The sequence below is a fragment of the Dreissena polymorpha genome, chromosome 4 (genome assembly GCF_020536995.1).
Source record: "Dreissena polymorpha isolate Duluth1 chromosome 4, UMN_Dpol_1.0, whole genome shotgun sequence".
NCBI lineage: Eukaryota > Metazoa > Mollusca > Bivalvia > Myida > Dreissenidae > Dreissena > Dreissena polymorpha.
This window is the reverse complement of record NC_068358.1, coordinates 56,363,141-56,389,374: the sequence shown is the minus strand read 5'-3', so window position 1 is coordinate 56,389,374 and position 26,234 is coordinate 56,363,141. Positions and strand designations below refer to the sequence as shown.

The window sequence follows — 26,234 nt, the reverse complement described above, 5'->3', positions numbered from 1 at the left end:
CTGTTAGTCTGCTCCATGCACTGCCTGTGTACCTGTTAGTCTGCTCCATGCACTGCCTGTGTACCTATTAGTCTGCTCCATGCACTGCCTGTGTACCTGTTAGTCAGCTCCATGCACTGCCTGTGAACCAGTTAGTCTGCTCCATGCACTGCCTGTGAACCTGTTAGTCTGCTCCATGCACTGCCTGTGTACCTGTTAGTCAGCTCCATGCACTGCCTGTGAACCAGTTAGTCTGCTCCATGCACTGCCTGTGAACCTGTTAGTCTGCTCCATGCACTGCCTGTGTACCTGTTAGTCAGCTCCATGCACTGCCTGTGAACCAGTTAGTCTGCTCCATGCACTGCCTGTGTACCTATTAGTCTGCTCCATACACTGCCTGTGTATCTGTTAGTCTGCTCCATGCACTGCCTGTGTACCAGTTAGTCTGCTCCATGCACTGCCTGTGTACCTATTAGTCTGATCCATGCACTGCCTGTGTACCTGTTAGTCTGCTACATGCACTGCCTGTGTACCTGTTAGTCTGCTCCATGCACTGCCTGTGTACCTATTAGTCTGCTCCATACACTGCCTGTGTACCTATTAGTCTGCTCCATACACTGCCTGTGTACCTATTAGTCTGCTCCATACACTGCCTGTGTACCTGTTAGTCTGCTCCATGCACTGCCTGTGTACCTGTTAGTCTGCTCCATGCACTGCCTGTGTACCTGTTAGTCTGCTCCATGCACTGCCTGTGTACCTGTTAGTCTGCTCCATGCACTGCCTGTGTACCTGTTAGTCTGCTCCATGCACTGCCTGTGTACCTATTAGTCTGCTCCATGCACTGCCTGTGTACCTATTAGTCTGCTCCATACACTGCCTGTGAACCTGTTAGTCTGCTCCATGCACTGCCTGTGTACCTATTAGTCTGCTCTATGCACTGCCTGTGTACCTATTAGTCTGCTCCATGCACTGCCTGTGAACCTGTTAATCTGCTCCATGCACTGCCTGTGTACCTATTAGTCTGCTCCATACACTGCCTGTGTACCTGTTAGTCTGCTCCATGCACTGCCTGTGTACCTGTTAGTCTGCTCCATACACTGCCTGTGTACCTATTAGTCTGCTCCATGCACTGCCTGTGTACCTGTTAGTCTGCTCCATGCACTGCCTGTGTACCTGTTAGTCTGCTCCATGCACTGCCTGTGTACCTATTAGTCTGCTCCATACACTGCCTGTGAACCTGTTAGTCTGCTCCATGCACTGCCTGTGTACCTATTAGTCTGCTCTATGCACTGCCTGTGTACCTATTAGTCTGCTCCATGCACTGCCTGTGAACCTGTTAGTCTGCTCCATGCACTGCCTGTGTACCTGTTAGTCTGCTCCATGCACTGCCTGTGTACCTGCTAGTCTGCTCCATGCACTGCCTGTGTACCTGTTAGTCTGCTCCATGCACTGCCTGTGTACCTGTTAGTCTGCTCCATGCAGTGCCTGTGTACCTGTTAGTCTGCTCCATGCACTGCCTGTGTACCTGTTAGTCTGCTCCATGCACTGCCTGTGTACCTATTAGTCTGCTCCATGCACTGCTTGTCATCCTCAGTGATCTCTGCCTCCATCTCCTCTTCCTCACTGCTAGAAGATTCCTCCATCACTTCCTGGAGCTCCTGGGACTGCACACCCACTGTGGGACGCTGGAAAGTTACGTACGAGTCGCGTTCTGGAAAGCGGCTTAATGCATGTGCAAACAAGGGCTGTTTGTAAAAGATGCATGCCCCCCATATGGGCTCTCCGTTGTAGTGACAGCCATTGTGTGAGTATGTTTTTGTCACTGTGACCTTGACCTTTGACCTAGTGACCTCAAAATCGATAGGGGTCATCTGCGAGTCATGATCAATGTACCTATCAAGTTTCATGATCCTAGGAATAAGCGTTCTATAGTTATGATCCGAAACCATTTTACTATTACGGGTCACCATAAACTTGACCTTTGACCTAGTGACCTCAAAATCGATAGGGGTCATCTGCGAGTCATGATCAATGAACCTGTGAAGTTTAATGATCCTAGGCATAAGCGTTCTTGAGTTATCATCCGGAAACCATTTTACTATTTTGGGTCACCATGACCTTGACCTTTGACCTAGTGACCTCCAAATCAATAGGGGTCATCTGCGAGTCATGATCAATGTACCTATGAAGTTTCATGATCGTAGCCATTAGCGTTCTTGAGTTATCATCCGGAAACCATTTTACTATTTCAGGCCACCGTGACCTTGACCTTTGATATAGTGACCTGAAAATCAATAGGGGTCAACTGCGAGTCATGATCAATCTACCTATCAAGTTTCATGATCCTAGGCATACGCGCTCTTGAGTTATCATCCGGAAACCATTTTACTATTCGGGTCAACGTGACCTTTACCTTTGACCTAGTGACCTGACAATCAATAGGGGTCATCTGCCAGCCATTATCAATCTACCTACGACGTTTCATGATCCTAGGCATAAGCGTTCTTGAGTTATCATCCGGAAACCATTTTACTATTTCTGGTCACTGTGACCTTGACCTTTGACATAGTGACCTGAAAATCAAAAGGGGTCATCTGCGAGTCATTATCAATCTACCTATCAAGTTTCATGATGCTAGGCCTAAGCGTTCTTGAGTTATCATACGGAAACCATTTTACTATTTCTGGTCACTGTGACCTTGACCTTTGACCTAGTGACCTGAAAATCAATAGGGGTCATCTGTGAGTCATGATCAATCTAACTTTCAAGTTTCATGATCCTAGGCCTAAGCGTTCTTGAGTTATCATCCGGAAACCATTTTACTATTTCGGGTCACCGTGACCTTGACCTTTGACCTAGTGACCTCAAAAACAATAGGGGTCAACTGCGAGTCATGATCAATGTACCTATGAAGTTTCATGATCCTAGGCCCAAGCGTTCTTGAGTTATCATCCGGAAACCACCTGGTGGACGGACCGACCAACAGATCGACCGACAGACCTACCGACAGACCGACATGTGCAAAGCAATATACCCCCTCTTCTTCGAAGGTGCGCATAAAAAAGTTGTCCCAGATTAGCCTGAGCAGTCCACACAGGCAAATCAGGGTCATTCCGCATTAACTGGATTTTTGCTAAGAAGAGAAAAAAAATTAACAAAAAATACTTAACAAGTGGGAAGTGTAGTCCCTGATTGGCCTGTGTGGACTGCACTGGACTTTACTCACATGCAGTAAGCAGAGATTTTCCAGAATGAAGCTGATTACAAATGTCCATTCCAACGCAGTGCTCCAGCGAGTTAAAAAAAGTTCAATACAAGCAAATCTTTATATCCTTCTTCACATCATAAAAGGATGTCACAACAAGAAATGTGTTTGTCAGAAACACTATGTCCCCTTCTGTGCTGCTTTGACTTTTTCTTTTTTTTGACATTTGACCTTGAAGGATGATCTTGACCTTCCACCACTCAAAATGTGCAGCTCTATGAGATACACATGCATGCCAAATATGAAGTTGCTATCTTCAATATTGCAAAAGTTATGGCAAATGTTAAAGTTTGACCAAACAGACCAACAGACAGGGCAAAAACAATATGTCCCCCACTATAGTGGTGGGGACATAAAAATCCATGAGATGACATTGTCTTGGTCAGTAACTTGCAAGTAAATTCTATGCCACTGTTGGCACTTTCATTTGACTGCCTGCTAGTTTCTTTCCTTGACCAATCAACCGTCTTCCTATGCTTTCATGGTATTCATTTTATTTGTAAACAATGCCATGGACAGAAATATTATGCCTTAGGTAAAAACTGGACCCTATGTCAGGCCCTTGATTCAAACTAGTTATCCAAGTTGACTTTTATTTTCTGAGCACAAACATATCTGGAATGTTTATAGAATATTATTAAATAAAAAAGTAAGGAGAGCTGAAACTGCACATTATGAATTATTTGTATAAAAGGCAATGACTCTAAAGGCCTCCACTTTATGTCAACACAAAATTCCAGAAAGTTTGCTGAAGATTCAATATATTAAACAAGAAATGTGTTTGTCAGAAACACTATGTCCCCTACTGCGCCGCTTTGATTTTTTTAAAATATCATTTGGCAGATTCAAATGATTATCTCCCTTTAAAGCCTATTAATTCCCTTGGATTAGTTTTTTGACCTTTGACCCTGAAGGATTACCTTCAACTTGACCTTTTACCACTCAAAATGTGCAGCTCCGTGAGATACACATGCATGCCAAATATGAAGTTGCTATATTCAATATTGCAAAAGTTATGGCAAAATGTTCAAGTTGAAGCAAACAAACAACAAAACCAACGGACAGGGCAAAAACAATATGTCCCCCACTATAGTGGTGGGGGACATAAAAATTGTAAGAAGAGCAAGAGACAGGTGTATGAAATGAGAAATTTAACAGTGACCCAGAAAACAAAAGTTTGATATATTCAGCCAGTCAGTACCTGACAAACATCACGTTTGACCTAGATTTATTGAAGTACCTGACAAACATCACATTTGACCTAGATTTATTAATGTACCTGACAATGTGGACAATTTATTTAGTAATATTTATGGTACCTGGTATTCTGGGAACAAGATGTCCTTGACCTTGGCTGGTGCCACATCCAGTTTGGGTGGGGCCGGTTCCCAGTAGAGTCTTGACTCATTATACTGGTTGGAAACCAGCTGGCCTTGGGCTACAATGGAGTCAGTGCCACTTTCAAACTGAAACAGATGTCCATCAAATTAAATATGTTTAATAAGATTAATGTGTTGAGTTTTAACAGATCTAGATTTTGAGATGTTTATTTGTTTTAATGAAAAAAAAAGAAAAGTTTTTTATGGATTGGAATTCGTTTAGCCCTCATTGATTTATGTTGAATATCAAAATTAGTTCATGCTGAGATAAACATAATGTTAAATTGAACATTGTTTCACCAAAATAATTTATTTTTTGTAAACAAAAACAATCTTGTTTTTTGTCTACATAAAAACCTTTCAAAGTACATGAACCTAGTCTTTATGATTCTTTTTTTGTAGTTTCAAGGTCATCAAAACTGCAAGCATCCATATCCATTCTTCCATCACCACTTGTTGTGCCGCACAATACAAAATAACTGTAGTAGCAAATCTTTTAAGACTACAAACAATTGCCAAATGCCCATCTATTTTGCTCACCACTTGCTGGGCACGCTGTTTCCAGGCATCAAGGCTGTTGTCTCCCTCTTCCTCCACCTTCTGCAGGATGCGTCGTGCGGCGGCCGACATCCTCCTTGCCTCCACATCAGCAGCAGACGCACCACTCAGGTCAGTCATTGTCTGACCGGCTGGGGTCGGACCTCTGCTGCCAAACTACAGAACAGGAACATGTGGACATTCTATGATAATCACTTTATTGGAATGTTATTCTAGTGTTTTTTCAATATTTAAAAAAACAAACACATGAACCTTGATACCATTTTATGCAATCCCAAGTGATGTTTATATTAAGATTTACAGAAGCCATTTACATTGCCATTTATGCAATTCCATGTAGGATCTTGCGATAAACAATTTATTACATAAGTTTCATTAAAATTTCTAAATTTTTCCATCTTTAATGAGTGGAAATTATTTTTTAGCATTGCTGACTAAGACCGCATTTGATAAAGATTTGTTTAAGTAGCTGACATATCACTTTTGACCAAAAATTAATTGAGAAAGATCATGTTTGACCTAGATTAATAAAAGTTCCTGACAAAGATCACATTTGACCTAGATTTATTGAAGTACCTGACAAAGATCATGTTTGACCTAGATTAATTGAAGTACCTGACAAACATCACGTTTGACCTAGATTTATTGAAGTACCTGACAAACATCACATTTGACCTAGATTTATTAATGTACCTGACAAACATCACGTTTGACCTTGATTTATTGAAGTACCTGACAAACATCATGTTTGACCTAGATTTATTGAAGTACCTGACAAAGATCACGTTTGACCTAGATTTATTGATGTAGCTGACTAAGATCACGTTTGACCTAGATTTATTGAAGTACCTGACAAAGATCACGTTTGACCTAGATTTATTGAAGTACCTGACAAAGATCACGTTTGACCTAGATTTTTTGACGTACCTGACAAAGATCACGTTTGACCTAGATTTACTGAAGTACCTGACAAATATCATGTTTGACCTAGATTTATTGAAGTACCTGACAAACATCATGTTTTACCTAGACTTATTGAAGTAACTGACAAACATCACGTTTGACCAAGATTTATTGAAGTACCTGATAAAGATCATGTTTGACCTGGATTTATTGATGTAGCTGACTAAGATCACGTTTGACCTAGATTTATTGAGGAAGCTGACTCAGATCACTTTGGACCAAGATTTATTGAAATAGCTGACTAAGATCACTTTGGACCTAGATTTATTGAGGTTCCTGACTAAGATCACTTTGGACCAAGAAAGAATAACCACATTATTAAATAAGCTTTTAAACAAATAACCACGTAATTAAAATGCAATATTATTTCATTTATTTTTTAATTTACATTTAAGTAATTAGAGCCATAAGCTTCTCTAACCATTGTACAACAAATTTAAAAGAAACATTTTGGAAGAAGAATCAATGCAGCAATATCAATTTTCAGTTTAGTTAAGTCATAGTATTACATTTCTTGGTATATTTCACATGTCCTAAATTTAAAGAACACATTGATAAGAAATGTAAATTTAAAGAAGCTAATTCATTCATACCTTGAGCATGTGATAAGACAAAAACCGAGAACTCTTTAATGCCCATAACACATAAACCTACCCTGTATTTCTGGTCTGGCATAGCGAAGTGAAACCTGCTTGGAGTGTGGTACTTTCTGCCAACATTTACAAACTCTTCAGGCAACTGGTACTCAGTTGTCACTGTGCAAAAGTGATGGACACTCTTTGAAGGACGCTTTTCTTCCTCAACGTCGCCCTCCCGCTTTCGTTTCTCGGCAACAGGTTTCCAAGCCGACAAAAAGGACACAGAATTGGAATGGACGGGGATTTCAGAAGTTCGGAAGCCTGGTAATGGTGGGTGTCGGCCTTCCAATGGTGCCGGTTTCCCGGATATTCCCACCAATTCCTCATGTGTTATATCCGGCATGTTTAAGTCTTCCCATGCCTGGAAAAAAACAAATGTTCTTAAAGTGAGAAATGCTGACCAAACATAAATGAACAAGAGATGTGTTTGTCAATAACACAATGCCCCCTACTGCACCGCTTTCATTTATTTTTATTTTTTTTATCATTTGGCAGGTACAGATAATTATCTCCCTTTAAAGCTTATTACTTCCCTTGGATTTGTTTTTTTGACCTTTGACCTTGAAGAATTACCTTGACCCTAACCTTTAACCACTCAAAATGTGCAGCTCCATGAGATACACATGCATGCCAAATTCCAAGTTGCAATCTGATGGGACATAGAAGTAATGAGCATTTTTCGAAACCTAAATGCAAAGTGTGAAGGACAGACGGAAGGACCGACAGACAGATGGACAGTCTGATCACTATATGCCCTCTTTCGGGGGCATAAAAATGATCAACCATAAATAGTATAGAGTTTGATATTTTTTTTATTTGCCCAACAATTTCTACAACTTATATTTGCTAAAATATACGTTAAATAATTGCTTTCATTGATACAAACAATACTAAAGAAAGTAACGTTTAATTCATAAAATTAAGTTGGCACAATATTTTGTGGATATGAAAAATTGGGAATGTCCTTTGAATTTTTTAAGCATATGATAAACCCTGAAAACAATTTTGTGTAGAAAATTTGAATTTGTGGTCGAGAGAACCCACAAAAATCCAAGAAAAAAATTGTTTCCAAATAAGATGTATGTTTTTACAGAACTAACAGGACTAATCTTAATCATATCATGCATTCAAGACCATACTTCTGTGAACATAACACAGATCTGCTGTCAGTTCTACCACACAACTATGGTATGACATGTGGATGCAAATACAATTAAAGCTATAGCTCCTAAAATCCCCATCCCTGAATAAATGCTTGCATCCTAATCCTAGTATTTTCTGTAAGTATCGACACATTAAAAACAATGCATATTCTCTCCTTTCACACTTATATGTATATGTTTTGTTGATAAAATTGTGAACAAAAAATATATACAATGTGATAAAATATTTGTCAGATACAGAAATGTTATCAATAAAATCAACATGCATTTAGAGTTGCTATACCTAAGTTTCATTTATACTGATTTTACTATAACTACTACTATAATTTTGATGCAACTGCAAACGTGTGCCAGGACAATCTTTAATAATTATAAAGATATATATTTTACTGAGCCTTGATAACAAAGAGACCTATATGTTTAAGTACCAATTTAATAAATACTTTAAAAAAGATAATCTTCTATTTGAAAAACAAATTACTGTTAGCCGTCAACAATATGCTGTCAGGGTGGTATAGTGGATATTATGTCCACCGGGCGACCAAGAGGGCACAGGTTTGATTCCCACTGTTCGGGCAATCTTTATATTTCCCCAAAAGACACCATGCAATGATTCTTCCAAGGAAATGGACTCAAAAATGTATCAATAAGCCTACCGCTTTCTTTGCAATTGAGCTATAATACATAGGTTATAATTAAATTAAATCATATCAATATGCCCATTTATTCAAGCTACCTTTTGTATGTCCACCACATCTTCCCTCTCATCATCCGAGAACCCAAAGTCCAGCGGCTCCACTTCAGGAGGCTTCTGAGCTGTGGAGGGGGGAACCGGAGGCACCTGAACCGTGTCCTAGGAAACCAATGGTAGCACAATGAGAGGGTAAGAATAAAAATGCTGACAGCATTGAAAGAGTGATAGAAAGATGAGACACAAATCAAGGAAGGAAGCTTATCAAAACACAAAATTCCAATTATATGATGCATGTGTAGATACTATAATTAAAGGTAGCATCCTTTAAGAGATATGTAGCATGTGTTTGGGGTGATTTTCTATCACTGCATACGGAACCTTCAAATATGGATCAAACATTACTGACTATAAGTAAAGGTCACAAAAAAATTATGGCATTCAGTTGTCAATAATATTTTGTTAATAATAATATCAAACAAAATTGCTGAGCAATTTTGCATTGAAAAGATATGAACATCTCCTTGAAAATAGTCAAAAATTTACATTACAAAAACATGCTTACATACCATTCTTACATTACAAAAAGATTCTTACATTCAATTCTTACATTACAAAAACATGCTTACATACCATTCTTACAATACAAAAACCTGCTTACATACCATTTTTACATTACAAAAACATGCTTACATACCATTCTTACATTACAAAAACATGCTTACATACCATTCTTACATTACAAAATCATGCTTACATACTATTCTTACATTACAAAAACATGCTTACATACCATTCTTACATTACAAAAACATGCTTACATACCATTATTACATTACAAAATCATGCTTACATACTATTCTTACATTACAAAAACATGCTTACATACCATTCTTACATTACAAAAACATGCTTACATACCATTCTTACATAACAAAAACATGCTTACATACCATTCTTACATTACAAAATCATGCTTACATACTATTCTTACATTACAAAAACATGCTTACATACCATTCTTACATTACAAAAACATGCTTACATACCATTCTTACATTACAAAATCATACTAACATACTATTCTTACATTACAAAAACATGCTTACATACCATTCTTACATTACAACAAGAGGGCCATGATGGCCCCTGAATCGCTCACCTGACGAACCTTGCTACATCAACTTAAATTCTATCAGACCCATATACAATCCCAAGCCAGATTTCATTAATTAATACATTCTGACAAAATTTCATTAAGACGTGATGAAAACTGTGACCTCTTTCATCTTCACAAGGTTTTTCTATTATTTGACCTTATGTCCTAGTTTTTAACCCCAGATGAACCAAATACAATCCCAACTCAGATTTCATCAAAATAAACATTCGGACCAAATTTCATAAAGATTAGATGAAAACTGTGACCTCTATTGTCTACACAAGGTTTTTCTATTATTTGACCTAGTGACCTAGTTTTTTTACCCCAGATGACCCAAATACAATCCCAACCCAGATTTCATCAAGATTAACATTCTGGCCAAATTTTTTAGGTTTGGATGAAAACTGTGACCTCTACAGTCTACAAAAGTTTTTTTTTAACTTTGACCTAGTGACCTAATTTTTGACCATAGATGACCCAAATTCAATCCCAAACCAGATTTTAACAAGACAAACATTCTGACCACATTTCATTAAGATCTGATAAAAACGGTGACCTCTATTGTCTACACAAGGTTTTTCTATGATTTTACCTAGTGACCTAGTTTCTGACCCCAGATGACCCAAATACAATCCCAATCCAGATTTTATCAAGATAAACATTCTGACCAAATTTCATTAAGATTGGATGAAAACTGTGACCTCTAATGTCCACACAAGGTTTTTCTATTATTTTACCTAGTGTCCTAGTTTTTGACCCCAGATGACCCAAATACAATCCCAACCCAGATTTCATCAAGATATACATTCTGAGCAAATTTCATAAAGATTGGATGAAAACTGTGACCTCTATTCAGGGCTTTTTTTCCTTCTTTGCGATTGGCCATGGACGGACATTTCACAATTTTGACACGGCCAATTCACAAACCTGACATGTCCGTGAATATTTACAAAAACGGCCGTTTTAAATTGTGAAAAACGGACTTTTCGTACTCAAAACTGTCAAAAACGGCCATTTCGGAACAGAAACATAAGTTTCAAAACCTCGTTTTTAATACCGAATTCGCGAAAAACTGTCGACTTGCGTTACCGATGTTTGCTTGTTTTAATCGATTTTAAAGTGTTGTGTAACCGGTGAAACTGACGTAAATAGTAAAAGCTCTGCCTAGCAACATCACTATAAAAAATGGCTACGCGGAACGCTCGTTACTACACAAAGAAAATTTAAAAAAACGCGAAATAATCCCGATTTATTGAAATTTGGGATAACAGTGAAGAAACAAAAGCTTTCTATAGAAGGGTAAGTTTTGAAACATGCACATTGATAACATTATAAGAAGTCATTTGATAAAAGTGAAAGCATCTGCTGCGGCTATGTATTGATGGAAGCTAGTCAAAACGTCCTCTAGTATTGATGACCGTGACTTGTTATTCCTATCTGTTTACGATTGTAAATCTTTGTTAAAGTAATAATGTGGTCCCTTCATATATATTTTTTAATTTAAATGTATATTCATGACGCATATTCATGATTCAAACTTTGTATGTAGTCTATTTATGCTTTGTAAAAAAAATGTGAAAAATAAAATTACTCGTTTACATTTCTTACAAAAGTACTGTTGTTCAATGTATACCTAATGTTTCAGATCAAATGACAACCTCCCAGGGAGATCATCATGCACTGGCGAGGGTCAGGCTCACAGAACATGAAAAATATCATGAAGAAGGAATTTACCTCTAAAGATATCGAGAGAATTATTGACATTTTCAAGTGTAAAATGAACCGAGTTTTAAAGCTGTAAAGTCCAGAACATGTCCGAGTTTTATGCCCTTGAAATGCTCTATGTTTATAAATGTTTTTCCTGTGGTAAAGAAGTGTTGGGACCAGGTATTTTACTTGCATTTGGTACATGAATGTTTTGCAAATCAGATATATGTATATGTGTTGTTATTGTATAAAATAGAGTATTCATAGAAGGAAATTATGCCTTTATTGCATTACTTAAGGAAATGAAATTTTAATAATATTCAAGTGTTTAACACGCTTTAACTATACTAATGCATTGAACTTTGAATTTCACAATTTTAAGAAGTTCACGACTCGTTTTTTCACAATTTTAAGAAGTTTGCGACTCAATTTTTCACAATTTTGACATGTTCGCGACTCATTTTTTCACAAAGTGAGGGGCCAGAACCGCTTCACAAGGTCAGGAAAAAAGGCCCTACTATTGTCTACACATGTTTTTCCTATTATTTGACCTTATGACCTAGTTTTTAACCCCAGGTGACCCAAATAAATTGCCAACTGAGATTTTATCAAGATAAACATTCTGACCAAAATTCATAAAGATTAGATGAAAACTGTGACCTCTATTGTCTACACAAGGTTTTTCTATTATTTGACCTAGAGACCTAGTTTTTGACCCCAGATGATCCAAATACAATCCCAACCCAGATTTCATCAAGATGAAAACTGTGACCTCGACTGTCTACACAAACAAATTGTTGACGGAAACACGCATGCACACACGCACGCACAACGGTCACATAAGCTCACCATGTCACTTTGTGACAGGTGAGCTAAAAACATGCTTACATACCATTCGTACATTACAAAAACATGCTTACATACCATTCTTACATTACAAAAACATGCTTACATACCATTCTTACATTACAAAAACATGCTTACATACTATTCTTACATTACAAAAACATGCTTACATACTATTCTTACATTACAAAAACATGCATACATACCATTCTTACATTACAAAAACATGCTTACATACTATTCTTACATTACAAAATCATGCTTACATACCATTCTTACATTACAAAAACATGCTTACATACCATTCTTACATAACAAAAACATGCTTACATACCATTCTTACATTACAAAAACAACTTTACAAAAACATGCTTACATACCATTCTTTCTACATTACAAAAAATGCTTACATACCATTCTTTCTACATTACAAAAACATGCTTACATACCATTCTTTCTACATCACAAAAACATGCTTACATACCATTCTTACATAACAAAAACATGCTTACATAATATTCTTTCTTTATTATAAAAACATACTTACATACCATTTTTACATTACAAAAACATGCTTACATACCATTCTTACATTACAAAAACATGCTTACATACTATTCTTACATTACAAAAACATGCTAACATAACATTCTTACATTACAAAAACATGCTTACATACCATTCTTACATTACAATAACATGCTTACATACCATTCTTTCTTCATTACAAAAACATGCTTACATACCATTCTTACATTACAAAAACAACATTACAAAAACATGCTTACATACCATTCTTTCTACATTACAAAAACATGCTTACATACCATTCTTTCTATATTACAAAACATGCTTACATACCATTCTTTCTACATCACAAAAACATGCTTACATACCATTCTTCATTACAAAAACATGCTAACATACCATTCTTACATTACAAAAACATGCTTACATACCATTCTTTCTACATTACAAAAATGTACTTACATACCATTCTTTCTTTTTTACAAAAACATGCTTACATACCATTCTTTCTTCCAAGTACTTGTTTGCATCCTTGAGGTCTTGTTCTGCAAATAAAAATTATAACAAATGTATGCTGAATACAAAAAAGCTGTTTCTCCCAAAAAAATGAATAGACCAATTTATTCTAGATGGAAATCTATTCACAATCAAGTACCGTTATTACTTTATGTTTTCAGACACATAAAAATAATTAATTTTTTTCGTGTCCGAAAACTTAAATACAAAAAATATTCACAAAATACATGCGTCCGAAAACTTAAGAGGCGAAAATTGAAGTGTCAGAAAATAGCGTCATTTGCATCAACGACTACCGGTAATTGCACGCGCTTGTAAAATACCATGCAGAATAGTATAAATTACAGCTATGTATGCTTGCACAGACGTGACGAATACCCCCAAATGCCGCATTGACACCGAATATTTTGCATGTTGTCTTCACAAAAAACATGCCGAATGTTTAAAACGCACTAAGTAACCCTGTGAAATGGTTTTTGACCCGGCATGGCCCATGTTCAAACTTGACCTACACATCATCTAGATACAACTTCTGACCAAGCGTGGTGAAGATCGGATGTAAACTACTTGAATTAGAGTGCGGACACCATGCTGAATGTTTAAAAACGCACTAAGTGACCCCGTTACCTAGTTTTTGGCCCGACAGCCCATGTTCAAACTTGGCCTAGAGATCATGTAGATAAAACTTGTGACCAAGTTTGGTGGAGATTGGATGAAAACTACTTGAATTAGAGAGCGGACAACATGGTGAGGTTTAAAACGCACTAAGTGACCCCGTGACCTCATTTTTGACCTGGCATGACCCATATTCAGCTTGACCTAGACATTATCTAGATACAACATCTGACCAAGTTTGGTGAAGATTGGATGAAAACTACTTGAATTAGAGAGCGGACAACATGGTGATGTTTAAAACGCACTAAGTGACCCCGTAACATAGTTTTTGACCCGGCATGACCCATATTAAAACTTTACCTAGACATCATCTAGATACAACTTCTGACCAAGTTTGGTAAAGATTGGATGAAAACTACTTAAATCAGAGAGCGGACAACATGGTGATGTTTAAAATGCACTAAGTGACCCCGTGACCTAGTTTTTGAACCAGCATGACCCATATTCAAACTTGACCTAGACAGCATCTAGATACAACTTCTGACCAAGTTTGGTTAAGATCTGAAGAAAACTACTTGAATTAGAGAGCGGACCGACAGACAAGTTCACTCCTATATACCCCCCTAAATTTCGTTTGTGGGGGTATAATTAAGGTACATGAATAAAGAATGAATTAAGATAAACCGATTTTAATTTTTAAGTCTGAAATGCTTCAGTTTATATTTTGACGTTACATACTAAGAGTTTAAAACTTAACATTCTTATTAAGAGTGAACACGGTTTGATCTTATTACTTTATTACTCAATCACACTGCTCACATCTCAATGAGTCATTATTGTCATTATATAAACCATCCCCACTCACATCTCAACTTGTTCAGGTCATTATATAAAAACACACCCCTCACATCTCAATGACTTGTTCAGGTCATTATATAATGGTCCCCTCACATCTCAATGAGTCCTTCATGTCATTACATAAACACTCACCACTCACATTTCAATGCCTTTTTCAGGTCATTATTTATACACACACTCCTCATATCTCTATTACTCATTTAGTTCAGTATATAAACACTCACCACTCACATTTCAATGACTTGTTCATGTCATTATACAAACTCAAAATCTTCACAAATCTATGAGCCACTCAGGTCATTATATAAACACATGTTCCTCAACTGTAAATAACCCATTCTGGTCCATTTATAACTCCTCATATATCAATTACTCATTCAGGTCAGTTTATAAACACACACTCCTCATATCTCAATTACTCTTTTAGGTCCATTTATAAACACATACTCCTCATATCTCAATTACTCAGTTTATAAACATACACTCATCAAATCTTGGTTAAGGTCATTATAATTACAAACACACATCTGCCAACTCAATACTTGTTCAGGTCATTATATAAATGAAGTTATACATACCATCCGATTTATCTGTTTCTGTCTCCTCCTCAATGGTTTCTTGAAGGTCACTGTCCTTCTTCTCTGTAAACATAGAAACACATTTTGATGAAAATATTAATTCATTTGTTGATGTTTCCAGTAATCTTTTAAAGTTTGTGTATCCACTTTAAGTTGTAATTAAATAAAATAATTGTGCTCTGCTACGCAATTACCAGTGAATATAAGATCATACTCTATTGTTTTCTAGTAAATATTTACTGTTTTTTCATATGATTTTTTAGATCTTATAACAAGTAATTATTCACATTAATAATGATGGACATTTTTCATTAAAATAATTAAATCCTAAAATTCCTTACCAGTGTCATTTAGAAATATTTTCATTTGCATGACATAAATAGATGTTTCCAAGTGGCGTTTGCACCAACATTTAATATTTAGAGTCTCTACAAACTGGTGTCAATGGCTGATATTTGAGACAAGAGGGACAAAGGTTCCATGGCACACCTGAGACCTGAAGGAACTGAACTGATCTGAGCAACTTTTGTGATGTTTCCATTAATATTTAAGTAATAACCCGTAACATATCATTAAAAAGATGTTCATAGCAAATTTTATGATAAATGTGCACAAAAATGTTACTTCAAGACTCTAAACAACATTGAACTATAACTATATTAGGAAAACTGCCTAGCCTCCTGGTTGTCATGTTTCATGTTTAGTAAAATACCATGGCTGGAGTTATAAAACAACTGGATCTTGAGATGTGAACGGAAAATTTGTCAATACGAGCATGAAATAAACTAAGTTCACAGTGTAATCTGATTCCAAGACTTGTTATGTAATTAACATAAATTGTACTGCCTATTTTTGACGTATTGGCAATAATATCTAAAAATGTAACAAATCATTATTTTTGTTCATCATTTAATTTTACATCTTGTTGTGTAAGCAATATGATTTAACAAAGATACTGTCAATAATGTGTTATGGTTAACAACTTTATATTGACAAAACATTATCTACCAAAAATGTATCTTACAATGTTTGAGTTTTTTTTTGTAAATTCATTTAGTTTTCATCTACAAAACACTATAAAATCCAATGAAACATATTGTTAGAAGGTTACTAGCTTTTAAAACCAGGGCTGTCATTATCAAATGTAACAAATTAGATCTTAACCTCAATGATTTGGCCAAGGAAAGAAACCCCCATGTGATACTACAGATCACAATCTTTAAGTTTCTGCAAAAAACTACAACTACACAGCAAGTTCTTACAATTTTCAACAATAATTAATTTAATTGGCAATCAGGTAATATAATGACAACCCTGAGTCACAACTAGGTTATTTTCTGGTTAATATAATGCTGGCTGCATATGAAAAGAAAACAAATATGTTATTTGTACAGGTTGTTTTCGAAAATAACAGATCAATGAAGTAACTTAAAATACAACAATGTTTGAAACAAGAAAAACTGTTGTCAAATATTATTTAACTGTTTGAATGCCGTAATTTGATAATAAAAGCATTGGTTTTCATAATAATATTTTACCCTTCCAAGTCGTTTTTTAATATAGCAGAACACAAAACATAAAGACAAGCATCAGTGCAAGTTACGATTGTCCTCAACATTTGGCAAGTTTAGTATTTTTAAAGACTTGGAAATGAATATCAATCTTACTTCATGATTTTTACTTGTCCTTGGATTGGAGCGAGTGACTAAGTTTGACCATAAATGCAGTAAAAGTATTTCAGCATATGAAATATTTAAACATCTTAAAATGCCACCATGAAAAATAATTATGTCAAGGTCAACTGAAGCAGATTGTTATCTATTCTCGGCTCTCCTGCTAAAGAGGGTTATTTTCAAAGATTTACAGAAAGTCACAAAGACAACTCATGTCTATGACATGAATTTGGTTTAAACAACAGACCAATGCCCCCTTTTGCGCCGCTTTGAAATAAAATTTCAATATATCATTTGGCAGGTTTAGAAATTATCTCCCTTTTAAAGCTTATTACTTCCCTTGGATTGTATTTTTTTACTTTTGACCTTGAAGGATGACCTTGACCTTTCATCACTCAAAATGTGAAGCTTCATGAGATACACATGCATGCCAAATATCAAGTTGCTATCTTTAATATTGCAAAAGTTATGGCCAATGTTAAAGTATTCGGACAGACGCACAGACAGACAGACAGACTGACAGACAGACTGACGGACAGTTCAACTGCTATATGACACCCTACTGGGGGCATAAAAAGCAAAAAAGCACAGCGGGTTAAAACATGCAGCATGCTACTAATGGCAAGCAAGCCATTTCAACATGTGACCAATGGCAAGCAAGCCATTTCAACATGCGACCAATTGCAAGCAAGCCATTTCAAGATGCGACCAATTGCACGCAAGCCATTTCAAGATGTGACCAATGGCAAGAGTTCTCAATCCACCTGAGTAACTAGAGCCCAGCCTGGGGCTGGGTGTCGGGTCATAGGGTGTTGATGCAGCGGACGGTGAGGGCATTAGTGCCCCAAATGATTTGGCTGAATCTGAAATAACATTGCTTTGGTACATCATGTATTTCTTTCATACAAATTGATCCAATACTTTTGTGGCTTCAAGCACAATTAATGCATGGCATAATATATAGCTCAATTTGTTTTCCTTTTTTTTTTTTCTACCCATCAGAAATATACTGTTTTGAGTTTCTGCATCTATAATATGCTGATTCGCATTTTATCTGCAATAAGGACACATAACTATGAAGGAGAATCCCCTTTATCCCTGATCATGAGAAATTAAAACAAAACAGTAAGCCAGGTTACTTTGTCTAAGCTTATTCTAGTCTGAAAAACATGTGTTTGGCTTATATGAACGAAATTCAATCAAACTAGAGAGTAGAAATACTTTCATTTGTCAAAATCAATTTCACAATCTGGTTTTATTTGCTTTATGACCAAATTAAATTCAAATGGAGACAAATAAATAATATATACTAGAAATGGCGCGGCAGAGGCCAACGCGTATCCCCACGCCGCATGTTTGACCCAGGGGCGCCCCAGGGTTGGTAATGGGGCCATGCATAGTTGAGATTGACCGTATTGTCATAAGAGAAGTTCAGTATCAATAAGAAGTGAATCGATGTAGAAATGAAGAAATTATAGTAAAAAGCAATTTTGGGTGGGTGTGGCCTATGTGGGCAGGGTGCCCCAGGGTTGGTAATGGGGCCATGCATAGTTGAGATTGACCGTATTGTCATAAGAGAAGTTCAGTATCAATTAGAAGTGAATCGGTGTAGAAATGAAGAAGTTATAGTAAAAGGCAATTTTGGGTGGGTGTGGCCTATGTGGGCGGGGCACCCCAGGGCTGGTAATGGGGCCATGCATAGTTGAGATTGACCGTATTGTCATAAGAGAGGTTCAGTATCAATTTGAAGTGAATCGGTGTAGAAATGAAGAAATTATAGTAAAAGGCAATTTTGGGTGGGTGTGGTCTATGTGGGCGGGGTGCCCCAGGGTTGGTATTGGGGCCATGCATAGTTGAGATTGACCGTATTGTCATAAGAGAGGTTCAGTATCAATTTGAAGTAAATCGGTGTAGAAATGAAGAAGCTAATGTAAAATAAACTAAATAAATGAGTGAAAATATCTGACCCGGCCCCACCCCAACCCCCATAACTTTTGACCCAGGGGTCAGATCAAAATTCCAAATAGTGCAAGGTCGCACATATGCTACCATGTGTGTAAGTTTCAAGGTTCTAGTGCTTATAGTGTAGGAGGAGATAGTGGCCAGGACGGACAGACGGCGGAGATAACCACAATATCCCCACGCTTTTGAAAAAGCGTGCGGATAACAAGGTTTGCATTTCCAAACTAAAGACTGTGAGACAACTTGTTTGAAACAATGAAATGTAAATACAAAACTTTTCATGTCTTTAAAAACTCTGCTAGCTGTATTGCCTATATACAGATTAGCAAAAATAAACTTACTCAAGTATATAACTAAATTCTTACATCTAATAAACAAAGATTAATTCCGATATATAAAGCAATAAATAGGCAAATGTAAAAAAATGCTTCCTAAAAAAAACACCAAAAACACCACTAAGGGATAATATGCAACCTCATACTGACACTGCTATATATTGTAATATTGTATATACACAAATCAAATATTTGTTTATTCTGAATTAATGCCATCAATCTAATTTACTATGTTCCCTTAAGGGTGGCAAATAAATCTCATGGTAATAACTACATGTTCTGAGTATGGATAATTACTTTCTATATATTGACAAATGTATGGTATAAATGCATACAAAGTACACAATTTGATCAGACATAAAAAACACACAACTTTTTGATAACTCAGTGAACCTATCAAAACACAACACTTTTGTGCATGTAAGAGGTTAATTAAGTTGGCATAAATTAATTTGTAGCACTCATACGCATTGTATATTTTCAGACACTATTTGTTTTTTGAACACAGTAAGAAATTTGCAAAACTTATGTTATGACTTACACTCATTATCATAAAAGTTAACACTAAGAGCATCTTTATTATGTTGCCAATATTACTATAACATTGTAGATGCTATGTTTGCAGACATGTTTTGAACAATTTTGAGACCAAGCAATCAGACTCAGAAACATTATTGTGTGTCTTAAAACATGGAATAATTGCACTAATAAATGGTATTAAATATATTCAAAACACATTTTACTGTGTCCAAATTATAAAGCAATAACTACTTGTTTTTAATGCTGTGAGGTTATTATTTCACATGTTATTATCAGGAACTAATATGGGAGTAAAATATTTCTTTTAATATTGAAAACAGTCTATATTAGCGGACATAATAAGTTTACCAGGAAACTGCAAAAGTCCTGCAAATTTGGATAAGGTCACATATGCATGTATATTGTAAAATATATGAGCTGCGTTCTGAGAAAACTGGGCTTAATGCATGTGCGTAAAGTGTCGTCCCAGATTAGCCTGTGCAGTCCGCACAGGCTAATCAGGGACGACACTTTCCGCTTTTATGGTATTTTTAATTTCAAGGAAGTCCCTCCTTACCAAAAATCAAGTTTAGGCGAAAAGTGTCGTTCCTGATTAGCCTGTGTGGACTGCACAGGCTAATCTGGGACAACACTTTACGCACATGCATTATGCCCAGTTTTGTCACCATGCGACTCATATCATTCATGTGATTGCATTGTAAATATATAGTTGACATTTTATGATATCTAGACTGGCTTGATCTGCACGAGTTATTAAGAGAACCAAAAAGCATTTATAAGGAAATGTGCAGTACATAAATTGCATGAAGATTCATGATCTTTCAAATATGTGGAACCACAAGTATAAACTTGAATGCAAGTTTAACAGGTCAAATCAGGAAATATTCAATACATTTTATAGCACATTAAAGCAAAACAATCAAAACTGCTTTAGAAGCATAATTTCATGCATATATGGGGAGTTTGCCAAGCAATTTTGTGGAAAGCACATTCATTTATAATACATATATAATACATAAATAATTTCAAGCTGCTTCCATTGATAAACTGATCAATTCTTGTTCATGCCACATGCTTTATGTTATTCTATGTATCAAATCTTCCATTATTCTGCTTATGTATTTCTTTAAAATATTGTTTAAGCAATTACTACATGTTTCAATAAATGGATTACTCTCATTAAACCACGATTTATAAATAAAACTATCTTACCTGGTCTGTCATCTTGAGTTGCCTCACCAGCTGTAAAATAGAATAAAGTGAATAGACAAAAGATTAAACGTCAATGGTTAAATGTGAAATAAGTTTATTCCATTTGTTAATTTTTAGTTTCTCTGATGGATTTGTGACCGTTTCGTTAAATTTGTTTTTGGAAGATTACTTATTCAAGCTATCAATAAATAAAGCATCGTTCAAGTTTGCAAAATATCCATCAACATTACAAAAGCATTGATTTTGAATGGAAACCATTTGTTTATTTTTACTAAAATAAATGTGACCTTGACTGTTGACTTTGACCTTTGACCTTATGCAAACAAAATAATATTGTTGTATGATGCAAATATGCATAAAAATACTTCAATTGGTTCTCAAGACATTCAACAAGAATCCATTTTATACATTTAGATCCAGTGACCTTGACCTTTATTTCTCCCATCCCATATGCTTGCCCAGTTCATAAGCAGTCTTTTTATCTAGTTTCATTACAATTGCTCAGTTAGTTTTCAAGCTATTGAGTACAAACAAGGTTTCAATATCTACTTACAATGACCTTTAGCCAAATTTGACTAATTTCAAACTAGAGTTATCACACTTCGATTTTGGGGATCTTTGATATGTGGAATACATTTTGTAAGTTTGAATGTATTCGAACTTGAGGCATTGATGAACAAACTTTAACCTAGCTTAAATGCCAAGAAGTTGAGTTAGAAAAGTCTATACAGACCTTTTTACCCCCAGGGCTTGGCAAGTTTAATTGGCCCTAGATACATAATTTGAGAAAAAGTTGTAGAAGACATGTATACAATACTAAATACCATAACACCTATTGGCTATGTGGTTTCAGATGACTTATTTGCTTTCAGTGTATTTTTAATCTTGAAATTATAGAATACCCAATGGAAAGAGGGACACAACTTTTGCAATTTTTGACATTTGATAAAAATTGCACATGTACCATATTATAATTGATAAGTGGGGTTATCCTAAATCTAGCAAATTCTGAAATAAGTCTCTTCGCTATCTGTGACGGTGAAGGACTCCTGTGGTTACGTATATCCTGTAAAATCAATAAGTGTGGTGGACTTACTGTTTACGCTGGACCGCGACATGACTCTATCCATGATCTCTTGAATTTTGCGATCAGCCTCAGACTGCCTGAAATTGCAGGTTTCAGACTTAGTGGTCACCATTAAACAATCTTATCAGCTGTGTTCTGGGAAAAATGAGCTTAACCCTTTGCATGCTGGGAAATTTGTCGTCTGCTAAAATGTCGTCTGCTGAATTTCTAAAATTAGCATTTTCTTCGATTTTTTTCAAAGAATACAATCAGAATAGCAAACAGTTTGGATCCTGATGAGACGCCACATTCTGACGCGTCTCATCTGGATCCAAACTGTTTGCAAAGGCCTTTAAAATCCGGTTCCAGCGCTAAAAGGGTTAATGCATGTGCATAAATGTGTGGTCCAAGATTAGCATGTGCAGTCTGCACAATATTATCTGGTTTGACACTATCAAACTACACTGAAATTTGTTTGGAAGAGACTTACTTTAAATAAAAAAATAATAATTTCATGGATTAGCTCAGTTTTCACAGAACGCAGTTCAAATGTCTTACTCAATAATATAATATAAGACCAATGAAATTAAAAATCTAAGAATTGTTCATGTAGACTGATACAGAATTATATTCAATTTGATTAGCAATTTTACAAGAATTAATTCAAAACATTTCTTTTTTGTCTACTTACGATTTTCTACAATTTCATAATGAATACACAAGATTCTAACATCACTTGCTAATTGTTTTCTAGACAAATATGGAAGTCCAGCATGGGTTGTTCTGCGTAATAATGGGTGGAACCTTAATAATTATCTTTTCCAAATTGTTCTTAAGAATTCTAGCTTAAATATTGTCATTTATTCGTATACAAATATACTCCTTACTGTGGGTTAAAAGAGAACAAATAGTACGTACTGGTCATTAAATATGTGTAATTTTGTTATGGATAACTCTACCAATTGTTAAGAACTATATTTATATCACTCTTGAGATTTACCAAGTTTGCAAACATGTCTAAACAAGAAACCGTCGGAGACGGGTGATGCTCCCCAAAGGTTTTTTTTGTCACAATATTGCACTATATATTCAGATAAAAGGAAAGGTCTTGAGGGGCATAACTTTGGACAAAATAATACGATGGATGGTTTAGCATCTTAAAAATTTCAAAGGGCCATAACTCTCTAAATAAATCATCTAACCAGAACCCACAAATAACATGCGCATCTCCTCAAGGTAGTTAAGCTTCCCATAAAGCTTCATTGAATTCCAGTCAGTAGTTAGGGAGAAATAGCCCAGACAAGAATTGCACTATATGTACAGTTTGTAGAAAATTTCAAAGGGCCATAACTCTGTGAAAAATATCCGACCAGAACCGGCTGATAATATGCGCATCTCCTCTTGGAAGTGGAGCTTCCCATAAAGTTTCATTGAATTCCCGTAATAAGTTGCTGAAAAATAGTTCGGACAAGAATTTCACTATATGTACAATAAAAAATTTCAAAGGGCCTTAACTCTGTGAAAAATCATCAGACGAGAACCGGCTGGTAATATGCACATCTCCTCTTGGTATTGAAGCTTCCCATAAAGTTTCATTGAATTCCGGTCATTAGTTGCTGAGAAAAAGCCCGGACAAAAATTGCACTACATGTACAGTTAATGGAAAATTTCAAAGGGTCATAACTCTGTGAAAAATCATCTGACTAGAACCCGCTGATAATATGCATATGTCCTCTTGGTAGTGAAGCTTCCCATAAAGTTTCATTGAATTCCTGTCATTAGTTGCTGAGAAATAACCTGGACAAGAATTGCACTATATGTACAGATAATGGAAAATTTCAAAGGGCCATTACTCTGTAAACAAGAAACCGTCGGAGACAGGTGATGCTCCCCAAAGTTTTTTTGTGTCACAATATTGCACTATATATTCAGATAAAAGGAAAGATCTTGAGGGGCATAACTTTGGACAAAATAATACGATGGATGGTTTAGTATCTTAAAAATGTCAAAGGGCCATAACTCTCTAAATAAATCATCTTACCAGAACCCACAAATAACATGCGCATCTCCTCAAGGTAGTTAAGCTTCCCATAAAGCTTCATTGAAATCCAGTCAGTAGTTGGGGCCCGGTCAAGAATTGCACTATATGTACAGTTTATAGAAAATTTCAAAGGGCCACAACTCTGTGAAAAATCATCCGACCACAACCGGCTGATAATATGCACATCTCCTCTTGGAAGTGAAGCTTCCCATAAAGTTTAATTGAATTCCGGTCATTAATTGCTGAGAAATAGCCGGGACACAAAAATTGTGCACAGACGGACACACCCACCGACAGACGAAGCAGGCGACTGAGCATAAAAATAATCCGACCAGAACCGGCTGATAATATGCACATCATCTCTTGGTATTGAAGCTTCCCATGAAGTTTAATTGAATTCCGGTCATTAATTGCTGAGAAATAGCCCGGACAAAAATTGTGCACGGACGGACGGACACACGCACGGAATGACGAAGCAGCTACTATATGCTCCCCCCAAAAATTTTGGGGGAGCATAAAAATGATGATGCTAATAACAGTCATAATTACAAATTATGTATGCATAATGAATAATAGTTACTGTAGTCTGACCAAGATAAATTGGCAGGCCTAAAGATAGTGACAGTCAAAATAAACATAAACTTTAACAATTAATCTTATGAACCTCAAGCATTTTTTATATAAAGGTTTTACAAAGTATTGAACCATTTGTTTTTTGAGGCCAGTGGTAAAACATTGAGCAATGGGTCGAGGAAAATACGTGCTTATGTTTAAAAATCTCAGGGTTTGAATGAAGCTATCGGTCAATAATTTTAACATAGATTTTCGTTACTGTTACTAGAAGTGTTTGTGTATTTATTGTAACTGTTTTTAAGCCGGCTAATTTATGGCTGTCAGATTATAACAGACAAAATTCACAATATATTGTTCATACATTAAAATATGTAATGGTATAATTTATTAACTAACTCAATGATTGCTCTATTCTAAGTACACGTACATGTAGTTCTAAAACAAACTAAACTGGCATGCACTGTGATACAAGAGTGGGGCAAAACTCAGGTGCAAAACAGGGTCATTTGCAAATACATGCCTATCACTATTTATTGTCAAACTAATAACACAAATGTATGATTTTTATTTAACATTCAATTTCTCATATTAAATAATAGTCCATTAAAAACTGCAAGGATTACAAAATTGTGGAGTCCCTTCGTCAAAAGAATTAAATGCTGAAAAAATAAAGAATGATGCATCTATTTTTCTATCGGAGAAGTCAAGTTAAAAATGCTATTGTAATTTAATTTCTTAGCATCAGGTTACAACATATAATTTGTATCAGCAAATAAACTTATAATATTGTAAAGAATTCATCTTAATTATACCAAACGAATAATCTTTCATCCTTCATTTGCATAAATTTAATTCATGTTTAATCATTTATGCTTAAGAACTAAACAGTCACCAAACAGGTTTTTAAAATCCATAATACTTTTATTTTACGCTGTGTCATCTATATAGTGTTCTAGAATTCTAGAAAGGCATTAGACACTTGCACAATTACTTTGGAAAGGTTTTGCTGCCCAAACTATTTTCTGGAAAGCAATACAACAAAAGAACTGCACATTAAACTATATCCCAAACTTTTCCACCCCACACAGAAAAAATATACAACTTTGAAATATTATGTCAGTATCTGTAAGAGTCCCAAATCAGTTATTGAAGGATATATGGACATATAAAATGTGTTTACTTTCTAAGTCCATAACAAATTTGTACTCACACACAAGTAAAAGGAACTCAACCAAAATATAGTTGTTACTTCATACTTTCCAGATAAATGTTTTAATAATATAATTTATCAACCATAATTTATCATTCAAATATATCAGAATTTAAAACAATTAACTGTGATAGTTTTTGCTTTTAAGATCCTGAAATTGTTCTTGTCTTGACAAACAC

The 26,234-nt window shown here is 35.7% G+C and overlaps 1 protein-coding gene across 8 annotated transcripts in view; it reads right to left on the bottom strand.

Moving 5' to 3' along the window:
• LOC127878913 (uncharacterized) overlaps positions 1-26,234 on the bottom strand; it is a 134,738-nt gene that overhangs the window by 77,517 nt on the left and 30,987 nt on the right. For 5 of the 8 annotated variants that reach the window (XM_052425455.1, XM_052425453.1, XM_052425458.1 and 2 more), the window contains exons 11-21: positions 22,262-22,329; positions 21,166-21,195; positions 20,302-20,319; positions 17,881-17,979; positions 15,444-15,506; positions 13,378-13,421; positions 8,682-8,798; positions 6,799-7,143; positions 5,164-5,337; positions 4,564-4,710; positions 1,537-1,664 (exon numbers count right to left, since the gene is read on the bottom strand). In XM_052425455.1, coding sequence (XP_052281415.1) covers positions 1,537-1,664; positions 4,564-4,710; positions 5,164-5,337; positions 6,799-7,143; positions 8,682-8,798; positions 13,378-13,421; positions 15,444-15,506; positions 17,881-17,979; positions 20,302-20,319; positions 21,166-21,195; positions 22,262-22,329 — 1,233 coding nt within the window. The remainder of the gene's footprint in view (positions 1-1,536; positions 1,665-4,563; positions 4,711-5,163; positions 5,338-6,798; positions 7,144-8,681; positions 8,799-13,377; positions 13,422-15,443; positions 15,507-17,880; positions 17,980-20,301; positions 20,320-21,165; positions 21,196-22,261; positions 22,330-26,234) is intronic. The other 3 variants (XM_052425459.1, XM_052425457.1, XM_052425460.1) reach the window with 3 other exon arrangements.